The sequence below is a fragment of the Elephantulus edwardii genome, unplaced genomic scaffold (genome assembly GCF_000299155.1).
Source record: "Elephantulus edwardii isolate Elephantulus edwardi_28Jun2011 unplaced genomic scaffold, EleEdw1.0 scaffold00092, whole genome shotgun sequence".
Lineage (NCBI taxonomy): Eukaryota > Metazoa > Chordata > Mammalia > Macroscelidea > Macroscelididae > Elephantulus > Elephantulus edwardii.
The window spans coordinates 12,284,322-12,295,696 of NW_006399842.1; the positions used below are offsets into that span (position 1 = coordinate 12,284,322).

At 50.9% G+C, this 11,375-nt stretch overlaps 1 protein-coding gene across 1 annotated transcript in view; it reads right to left on the reverse strand.

Moving 5' to 3' along the window:
* COL27A1 (collagen, type XXVII, alpha 1) overlaps positions 1-11,312 on the reverse strand; it is a 166,288-nt gene extending 154,976 nt beyond the window's left edge. The window contains exons 1-3 of the mRNA XM_006890718.1: positions 11,254-11,312; positions 10,620-10,622; positions 3,405-3,475 (exon numbers count right to left, since the gene is read on the reverse strand). Of these exons, the coding sequence (XP_006890780.1) occupies positions 3,405-3,475; positions 10,620-10,622; positions 11,254-11,312 (133 nt within the window). The remainder of the gene's footprint in view (positions 1-3,404; positions 3,476-10,619; positions 10,623-11,253) is intronic.
* Positions 11,313-11,375: the final 63 nt, after the last annotated feature.

Sequence of the window (11,375 nt, forward strand, 5' to 3'; positions counted from 1 at the left end):
GATGGATGGATGATGGATGGATGATGGATGGATGATGAATGGATGATGGATGGATGATGGATGGATGGATGGATGATGGATGGATGGATGCATGGATGGATGATGGATGGATGGATGGATGGATGGATGATGAATGGATGGATGGATGATGGATGGATGCATGGATGGATGGATGATGAATGGATGGATGGATGATGGATGGATGATGGATGGATGATGAATGGATGGATGGATGATGGATGGATGATGGATGGATGATGAATGGATGGATGGATGGATGATGGATGGAAGATGGATGGATGGATGATGGATGGATGATGGATGGATGGATGGATGATGGATGGATGATGGATGGATGGATGATGGATGGATGGATGGATGGATGATGGATTGATGGATGGATGGATGATGAATGGATGGATGGATGGATGCATGGATGGATGATGGATGGATGCATGGATGGATGATGGATGGATGCATGGATGGATGATGGATGGATGATGGATGGATGGATGATGAATGGATGGATGGATGGGCGGATGCATGGATGGATGATGGATGGATGATGGATGGATGCATGGATGGATGCATGGATGGCTGGATGAAATGAAGAGATGGATGGACCAGGGGCAAAATGGAAAACCTGGGTACCAGCAATATAACACCAAAGTTCCTCCCACAGCAAGTTCAAGTTCGAAGGCCCAATAAGATCACCAGTGGGCATCTGAAACTTAGTCTCCTCTGCTGTGAAGTGGAGCTAGGAAGAGTGCCCATGTCATAGCATTATTGGAAGGAACCACTAGCCATTTTCCTCATTGTCTCCACCTGAAGCCCTGGACTGAGTAACTGTGGGAGACTGCCTTTCTGAACCCCGAGCCTCAGTTACTCTGTTAGAGAGCCATAGAGTGATATGATGTTGGGAGCACACCTGAGCTCCAGGATACTCATTCAGATGGGAGTGAAGACCTTTCCCTGCATGCAATTTGTCCCCAGGAAAGGCAGGCCTTCAGTGCCCCTTTAAATTCCTCCTTCCCTCCTTTCTCTCTATCCACAGCTGGCTCCAGGTTTTAAGCTAAAGTAAACCACTGCTCTCAAATAGCCAACCAAAAATGGATTAAGAAATTGTGGTAAATTCATAGGGTGGAATACTATGCAGCGTGCTGGAGCAATGATTTCAAAAATTACTATATAACTTGGGAAGTACTGGAGTGCATTATGTTAAGTGAACCAACTCAGTCCCTAAGGACAAATACTGTATAGTATAAGGCCATTATTGTAGAAATAGAAAGATAACTAATAGAACAGGTATAAGGCTCCAAGGGGTGGAGGGAAGGAGCAGAGGGTCGAGGATAGACAGGGGGATAATCATAGAGTTGCATAATTTGGTGGGTAGAGAGGAGTAGGTAAAGAAAATGGGAAAGGTCCACTGTAGAAAAACAATGTATATGAACTTTCTAAGTAAACCAGTACAAAATTAAAATGTATTTAAAAAACAAAATAAAGAAAACCTTTACAACAACACAGAATAGGTCAACTACTGCTTAAAGATTCTTAATACCATGCTATCTGCTATGCTAATCACAGGAACCCTTTCATGATCATAAACATTATTCACTATAAATAAGTTTAAATGTAAGGAATCACATGGGATGAGGGGGAAGGATAAGAGCAGGAAGCCATACACACCCCCCTCAGGCCTGCCAACTTCCCTCCCACACACGAGCTGACAGCTGGCGCAAGCTCACCACTCGCCCAGTAAAAATCCCAAGCAGCCACACCAGGGTGCAGTCATGGAGTTCCCCTCACCAGCTGATCCAGGGGGGCTTCAATGTTGAGGACATCTCAGCCAGCCAAACTTTAGTGCCAGAGGTAGAGGACCTACCCCCAAAACTGTCAGCAACTATAGATCAACACCCCAAACTCTGATATCTAGACCTGACAGAGGTGGCCAGGAAGGAGCATTTGTAAACTGGCCATGATGGGCCCTACAGGGAACAGGGAAGGGCTGTTCTTGCCCAAGGGGAAGAATATGTGTTATCCATCCTGTAGTTCATCCATTTGATTAGCCCTGCTAATGAAGGCTGTCTCCAGCGGTTCAAATCCACCAGTGACTCTGCAGGAGAGATAGGCACAGTCTCCGTCTCCTCCCATCAAGGTTTACAGCCTCGGAAAACTGATGGAGGGTCGCTGCGAGTTGGAATCAGTTCAGTGGCAGTGAGTCTTGTTTTGGTTTTTAGCTGAACATCTGTTATGTACCATGTGTTGTGCGCACATCATCCCACTTGATTCTCTTACAAGCTCTGATGCAGGTCCTCTTTGCTCTCATTTTAAAGATAAGGAAATTGAGGTCCAGAAAAGTTAGAACAACGTGGCCCAGGTGACACAGTTTGTTGGGACATGTATTTGAACTCATGTTGACTGACCCCCAGGGTCCTTGTTCTTAATCACGATGCCCGAACCCTCTGTCTTGAGCCTGCTAGTAGCAAGGCAGGGTGGAGATACAGCCACAGCTCCCCAGGGGCAAGGTGATAGGAGACAGGAGAGTGAATTCAGCCCCAGCGCCAGGACGGAAGGGCCCAGCCAGCTGGCCCAGAAAGATCCCTTTATTACATAAACCTGGCTTCACACAGCTCCCGCCTCTCCCCAACCCCGGAGTGCCTGACTCAGGACTCTGGACAGCTGTTCACCTACTTTGCAGGGGAAACAGCGAACTCGGAAAATATGACATTTGCACAAAATGTTGCCAGGCAGCGGGAGTCTTCCGGCACGGCCCTGCCCTCTCCGGGGCCCAATCCCTGCCTAGCGGCCAGGTCAGGCCACAGAGGCGCTGGGATGCCCCGCTGCCTGCCCCGGAGCAGGGCCAGGCATGGGGAGCAGGGGTGAAGGGTGGGGAGCCGGGGGGGAGGGTGGTTATTTTAAGAGGCATTGTGGCTGCTTGACAAACAAATGCAGGCGAGGTTTCGATTTCCACTGTCCACTGTGGAGGCAGTCCGCTGCAGCCTGGAGCCCTGGACAGTGCCTCTGGGATGGAGGGAGGCAGGAGCTCAGGGATGAGGAAGGTGAGGTCAGAGCTTGGGCTGCTCCAACTGTGGGCTTAGCACCTTCCCTCAGCAGGTCTGGAGTACCCATTTAACATATGAGGACAATTGAGGCTTATTGAGTCAAAGTGGCTTATTCAAATTCTGACCCAGACAGAGCAGTGAGCCCTTCCTACCTCTAACAAAACTTCAAACATTATTCTTTCAGTTCCAAAGAGAATTTGCTGGTAGAATTTGCCCATTCAACTGACAGGAAAGCTGAGGCATTGAGTTCTGATTAGGGGCACAGATATCTGGTATCCTTGAGTTCTCAGGCCCTTCGGCCCCTCCTCGCCCCCCATTTGGACAAAGAGAAGAGAGAATTACCTTCAGGAGTTCCTTGGGTGGAAGCCAAGTGACAGGCAAACGAGACTATGATCCAGGCGAAGAGATACCCCCTAGAGACCAAGAGACACAAGCATCAGCTTCCAGTCATCAGGTCCACATCCGGCTGGGGAAATGGGGGCAGAAACGGCTGTCCCAGCCCCAGCCCCACTTCAGCCTCGCCCACAGGAGGCGGGGGAAGGAGAAGTACAGGGCTCACAGAGCCTTTCAGAGAACCCTGCAGGAACAGCTTCCCCACAACCTCTTTCCTGAAAACACAGTATCTTTCTCCCCAGCAACTCACTTTTCATAGTCAAGTTCACAGAGTAGGAAGCTGTGGAGAGAGCAGAGCCAAGGTCCAGCTCAAAACATGCTGACCCACCAGGAAACAAGGGCAAGCCCGTCTCCCTCTCTGAGCCTCAGTCTCCCCATCTGTGCAATGGCTTCATGATTTTGAGAACCTCTGGTGGCCTAGTCAATAGAGGGCAGTATTGCCAACCCAAAGGCAGCCGGTTTAAACCCACCAACGGCTCTGGGGAAGAAAGACAGGCAATCTTGTATGATTTACAGCCTCTGAAAAACCGCAGGAGCATCAGCTATGAGTTGATTCTGATTAGAAAGCCAGAAGTTACATTTTCCAAAGTATTCAGACAATGGGGGCAGAGTCAGGGCCAAAAGGTCATCAAGGAGACCAGACTGACATGCTTGGATGACCAACCTCCTGAACAGGCAGGAAAGATGAGAATTCACTTTGCAGACTGACTCAAGCAGAGAAAAGGAAAAGACCCTCTAACAAGGATCAGAAATGTCCTGGGGAAGCTGCCCCCTGGCTCTATGCCTTTGGGAAATGGGAGGAGAGGAGACAGAGACAATGGTGGGGGCTCAGGCTGACCTTGGTGCAAGCCCTGCTGCTTACCAGCCGTGTGGTCTGGACAAGTCACTCAGCCTCCCTGGGCCTACCTCCTCCTGGCAGCACGGGCTGACACTCCCTCCTGTCCAGATGTGAGGATTAAAAGAACCAGTGGGTGTCAAGGGCTCGGCCTGGCACAGCCCCAGAAGTGCTACATGGATATTCCCTGCTGTTCCCACACTCTGAGGCCAGAAAGGGTTAATGTTCCACTCGGGAGATCTTGCCAAGACAGGCAGAGGCAGCGATCTGATTTCACCTTCCTGTGGGAGCAGCCACTGCCGACACCCGAAGCCACCAGGGGCATCTGATCCCCAGGTAGGCAGTGGGAGGACGGCACGTGGCCAGAGTTGGCCAGGATGCAGGCAGAGTACAAGGCAGGCAGTGCGAGCTGAGGCTGACAGGCACAGGTTCCACTCCCAGGAGGGAGGCTGGGATGCTGCAGACAGAAGCGGGGTGCAGGAGCACGTTCCTGAGGAATCAGGGAATCTAGAGAAGCTTCAGCCAGCATAGAACACTATGCCCGGGGTTCACCCCAGGTTTTCTGCGGGTCCTGGAGGAGCTCACATGCTCTGTTGGCCTCATCTGCTTTCAAATTCAATAGCATTGATGATAAGCATTAATCCCGACCTAGGCACTACAGAAGACAATCATAGAGTCCTACTCACAGCCACCCTCACTTTGAACCTGTTCAAGTGGGTATGGATTTCAGAAGCTTTTGGATAAATTTGGAGACGTCTAAGTCAGTTCAGGAATCTGCACTATGCCAGTAACTAGTTTCAGCACAAGTATGTGACCCAAATCTGGCCAATGAGATATGAGGGCTGATTGTCAGAAGCTGTTAGGAAAGTGTTTTAAAAGGAACAAGAGAGATGGTTTTCCTCTGGCTAATATATGCTGTTGAGTGAAGACATAATGCTTGGAGGTAACGCAGCCATCTTGTGCACATGAGGTGACTAGTCTCAGAACCACAGAGAAAGTGTAAAGAATGAGAAACTAGAAAGACAGAAAGCCTCTGAGTGGTGAATACTATTTAGATGCAGAATTAGCCAACCCTGGTACTGTTCTTTCTTGAGGCCTCTTCACTAGGGTAGTAATAACTCTCATTACTCATGAAGCCAGGTAGAATTCAGTCTTCAGTGCTTTGCAGCATGAGGCTAACTTACCAGTACAGCATTTAAATGTAAATCATTATTTCTCAATTGTTGTTGTTGTTGTTATGTGCCGTCGAGTCGTTTCCGACTCATTGCATTAGGGAAATCTGTTGTCAGGGTCTCCTCCAAAGTGCTAAAGAGCAATGATATGAGTCTAGATACTAAGGTGAGCTTGATTCAGGCCATGGTCTTTGAAATTACTTGTTATGCATAAGAGAGCTAGCTGGACAATGACTAAAGACGAGAGAAGAAATATTGATGCCTTTGAGTGTGGTACTGGAGAAGAGTATTGAACATACCATGGACTGCCAAGAGAATAAACAGGCCTGTCTTAGGGATGGTGAAACCAAGCTGCTCTTGGAGGTAAGGATTCTAAAGCTCCATCTCACATGTTTTGGTCATGTGGCCAAGAGGGACCAGTCTCTGGAGAAGGACATCATGCTTGGAGGAAGACCCCAAAAGAGATGAATTGACACAGTAACTGGAGTAATCGGGTAGGTGTGTTGGAAACAGTGAGACTGGTTCAGGACAGGGCAGGGTTCAGGTACATAGAGTCACTGTGAGTCATAGGTGACTCAATGGCACATAACAACAACAATGGTCCCTCAAAAGCCTTCTTCATCCTGTGACACTGTAGATGCTTCTCCCGTATCCAGGCAATGTTCTTTGCTTGGTAACACCTGTTAGGTCCAACTTTGGATGCCATTTCCCCAGCTGACTGTAGACACTGCACCACAGCAGGGTGGCTTGTGAGGTCACCATCTGTATTTCTCTTTCTAGACTCAATCTTCAAAGGACAGGGATTATATCCATGTTGTTCATTCTATTTCTATAGCTTTGCTAAGGAGAGTGATATGACTGGTATTACAAGGTTCTAGGCTTTAAAATGTGTCTCCTTAAAGGCTCCTTTTAGGGCGCTCTGGTGGTACAGTCCTTATAGAGCCACTGCTAACCCCAAAGCCAGCCCTCACTGGTGGTTTGAAGCAGTTCTTCAGGAGAAAGATAGGCCATCTCTTCCTGTGCTAATCACAGCGTCCAAAACCCAATGGAGGGTCAGCTATGAGTCAGTTCCCACTCTACACCAATGAGAAAGCCCTCTAGCAGGTCTTTCCCAGTCAACCTTCTTCAGGCTGCTCCCATTATCTGCCCTAATCCACCACCATTCTATGAGAATACCTTTTTCACGGGGCCAGTACTTCCTTCAGGGAGCTCTGGTGGCTTAGTGGTAAGAAGCTGCACTGCAATCCCAAAGGCACACAGTTCGAGGCCACCAGATGCTACACAGGAGAAGGATGTGCAATCTCCTCTCGTGCGATTAACTGCCTCTGAAAACCCGCTGGAGGGTCAGCTCTAGGTCGGTTCTGACTCAATGGTACATAACAACAACAGTCCTTCTTCCGTGATGTTCACCTCCACCCCTCCACCAGCAATGACTAAAAGGACAGCTTGCCTCGCTGGAGTTGCTGGAGAGAATGGCGGTGACAACACCTGTCCACTCAAGGTATGACCAGCACACCTCTACCTGTCCTATGAGATGCACTAAGCAGCTTTGCTTCCTTTGGCAAATGGCAAATTTCCTTTGGCAAATTCCTCATGTTCACCCCGGGCAGGGTCTCAGCTCATAAACTCTTTGGTACAGTTTCCCACATCTACTCAGAAAACACCAGAGAACTGCAGCCAGATAAGCTTCGGAAGGACAGTCTCTCGATGATTCTCAAAGCACATCTGCGCACTAAGCCTCTGAGAAGTCCTGCAGTAAAGAAATTGGCTACACGTTCTGTCTTTCAATATTCTCCAAACTTACACAACCTGGGAGCTCACTCTTCCTCAGGAAGCTAGATGAAAGCTCCTCAGGAGACGTGGCTCCCACCTCCTCGTCTTCCAGGGCTCCCACTTGTTTCTAGCACATCCCCTTGCAGGCCCCTCTTCTCCAGGCCTCTGGGCCTTTTCCAAGCACCAGACCTCCCTCCTCCGGCTCCTCCATGTACTCTGTTGTATCCATCTGTTCTCAGCACGTTTCTAAAGTTGATCAAGAGAAGCCAGGTCACACTGTGTCCTTCTCGGTAATTTATTCTGGTTAGTGTGGTCATTCTGAGGCAACTACACAATATAGAATGTGAAGGTACATTTACTCACTTTGTCATCGCTGTCAAGTCAAAATCAACTCACAGCTGACCCTCTACTGTGTTATAGGAGCTGTAAGTTGCACTGGAGGAGACTGTCTAACTCTGCTATGGAGCAGCTTGCAGATTCAAACCACCAGAGACACCACCTCTGGGTTAGCAGTGCGAAAACCCCTACAGACTATGCTCCCAGAGTTCCCGGAGGTAAAGGGGAAATAAGTGCTGCAATCCTGAAGACATGTGGTATGACTCCTCCAGCTGTTCCACAGAGAGACGGGCAATCTCCTCCCAGGTGATTCACTGCCTCCGAAAACCTGCCGGAGGGGCAGCTATGGGTCAATTCCAACTCGACAGTACTCAACAACAATAACAAGTGTCAGGGAACTCTGGTGGCCTAGTGGTAAGAAGGTACACTGCAATCTCAAAGGCACATAGTTCAAATCCACCAGCTGCTCCATGGAAGAAGGTTGGGCAATCTCCTCCCAGGTGATTTACTGCCAGAGGGTCAGCTATGGGCTGGTTCTGACTCAACAGCCCCCAACAACAACAAATGTGAGGATAAAGATTCACAGGGGATTTGGTATCTTAATCTTCTCTTGAGTGGAACTTCTTCACAGCACAGCTTCTAACTTGAAATTTTCAGCCCTGACGGCCTGTGATAACAGTCTGCATTCTCACTCATTAACCCAGAACCAGTGCGATTGGCCTTCTTCAAAATTGGGTTTTGTATACATTTGACACATAAAGTAACAAATTACCGAGTATGTCAGAGTAGAAGGCCATCAGAGGTCACCTAGGGACCACATTTTAGTGCCATTCTCTCAGTGTAGAGATGGGAACTGAGGCTCAGAGAGGAGAAATGACTTGTCAAACGCCACACAGCATGTCAGTGATACGCATCATTGCTACCACTTAAAACACAGAAAACGCTGGAGGCTTGCAGGGACGTCTTCCTGGCCACAGTCCAGAGCCCAGCTTTCACCAACAGGAGCAGAGATGCAGCCTAGGCAGCCAGCGGAGCCATCTAAGCTCCCAGGCTGGAAAGTTGGCTCCCGGAGGGAAGCCCTGCTGATCCGTGTACTCCCGTTCCAATCCTGTTTAGGCTACTGGTGCAAGCGCTGGCTCAGGCTTTGTTCTTCCAGACTTCTGTTTTTACCGCTGCCTCGTGGGTTTGGCTCGGTGAACCCAGGGCTCCAGCACGTCGGGAACACAGAGCACAGAGCCAGAGAAGACAGGAGTGGGGACTGCAGGACGGAGCCAAGAACAGAACTCAGGTGTTCCTATCCCCTGCAAAAGGCTTGTTGGCCAGCACACTAAACGTGGTTATTCCTGGACAAACAGGTTGCTGGAACCCACAGCCTGTTTGGATGGCTTTTAGCTGTGTCCTCGAACCCTGGGAACAACCTGGATCCTGCAGACCCCTACCATAGCTCAAACTTGGCTATGAGCTGAGCACTAAGGACTGGGCAGGGAGATGAAATGCACAAGGAAGGCCGCCCTTGAACTTGGAGCTTGGCAATGCTCCCTTGGGAATAAGCTGGATAGGGAGCTCACTGGGGAGACACAGGCTAGCAGAGTGCTGGGCCCATGCCACCTGCCTTCATGCGCTGCTGAGGCTCCATGTGCCACGCGAATACAGAAAGGTCATCTGGCTGGACAGGATGCAGCCCGGAACATCCCCGTTGACTCACACACTCATTCAAGACAAAGTGAAGAATAATAAAAAGAACAGCTGTCATTTATTGAGTGTTCAGTACATGCCAGACACTGCGCTAAGCCCTTTGCAAGCACCATCCCATTCATCTGCATAACCACCACCCCCCCCCAAGCTAGGAAACCAAGAGGTCCATTTTGCAGATAAGGCAGAGAAGTAAATGTTGTAACCCATTCCACAGGGCAGACATCCAGGAACCAAACTCGAGTCTGTCTGATTCCAAGGTCTGTGTGATGTCTGTCCTGCAAGTTGTGTCCCTCTGATAGATGGGTATCTTCACTCCATTCCTCTGCCACCCATTGATGTGACACTTTCATGAACTAAACCCCAGATTATAGATCTATCAAGAGGGTGTCTAGACATGAGTGGGGAGCAGATTGCTGCAGGACAGTGACTGGGGGGCTCAGAGAGGCACTGAGGACAGTCATATTTTGAGGATGGTGGGAAGCTGATGATGATAGAGGGACAGCAGGGCATGTCGAGGCAGGAGGAGGATGCTCTGAATACAGGGAGGAAGAGACAGGAAAAGGCCAGGGATATACCCAATAGACAGTCTCTGGGAGCCTGGATCGGGGAGCAAGGCCGAAGGCATACTGGGGCCAAAGGTCACAGGATTCTGGCAGCAGTGAAACAGGAAGAGGAATGCGAAGGTTAAGCTTCAAAGTTGCATGACTGCCCACTTGCCCAAAGTCTGGGTGCACTATGGGGTGCTCTCCAGACAGCAGCACTCCCCCCCCCCACTGGCATTGGCTCTGGCACTGGGTCTTCTGGAGAAAATGAGTCAGCAGCGTGGTCACTGGAACCGTGTGTGTGTGTGTGTGTGTGTGTGTGTGTGTGTGTGTTGCGGTAGGGGGCGGGGGAATCTCAGCAGGCCAACTTTTTCCAAGACAGAGGGAAGAAGAGGAGGGGCATCATCCCCTTAGTTCCAGCTCAGAGAGGGCTGGGAATGGTGGGGAAGGCAGGGCTCCAGCCGTGACTAGCCTCTCAGGAGCATCCTGAGTGGGAGCATCCTTCTTGTCCAGGTGGGAAAGGAGCAGATCCAGTGCAAGAGGAGCAAAGTGGTCACACACACACACACTCACTCTCTCTGGGACTCGCTCTTGTACACACATCCTCTCTTGCACTACTCTTGACTCCCTTGACTCCGCAGGTTGGGAACTGAACCTCCGGCACAAGTAGCCCTTGAAGAGCCAATGCCCCCTCCCCTCCTCGGTCTCTGACGAAAAGCTGTGCTTGGTGACCTCCCAGGACCCTTTCTGCTTTGACAAACTAGCTTTCATCCCTGCGCCCCCTTCATACACAGGAAAGAGAAACTAAGACCCCCTTCAGAGTGTAAGGGGAAATACTGAGACACACAGACTCAGAGAGTCAGTCTGTCTCTGTGTCTCTGTCTCTCCCTCTCTCTCTCTCTCTCTCTCACACACACACACACACACACACGAATTTCATGAAACGTGGAGCATACAGAGCACACACACACTCCAGAGCTGGAGACTTAGAAACTTGCAGACAGCTTCATGAGAACGGAGACCTACAGCTCAGACGTGCAGTCACCAAGACACCGGGACACTGACAACCACCAAGACTTAGAGAAACGGAGACCCCTCCTTCTGCAGGCACGCAGAAAGTCTCCCACCGGCCCTCGCCGCCGCTCCTGGCGCAGCGACCCACCCCAGCCTCCGACCCCTGGGCTGGCCCCGCACGGACCCTCCCCAGCTCGGCCCTCGTTCAGGCGGGGGGGCGGGGGCACTGGACAGCCCCGGCAGCTGGTCGACCTTGCGCGGGGCCAAAGCTCAGTCCCGGTTAACCCTTGGCTGCTGGCCTCGCGGGGGCGCAGGAAGGGGCAGGAAGCTGACGTTCAGCTTGGAGCGTCCAGCGCGGCAGGGAACCCCAGCCCGCCTAGAGGCTGGAGCCGCAGGAATCTGGGCTGGGGCGTCCCCGAACTCGTACTCACCCCTTGCGCGCCGCCGCCGCCGCTGTGCCTCGGGCCCCCCGCGCCGATCCCGCTCCCATGGCGGGCCCCTACTTCAGGCTCCGGAGCCCGGGGGGCAAGTGTGGGCGCGCCCCATGGGGCCG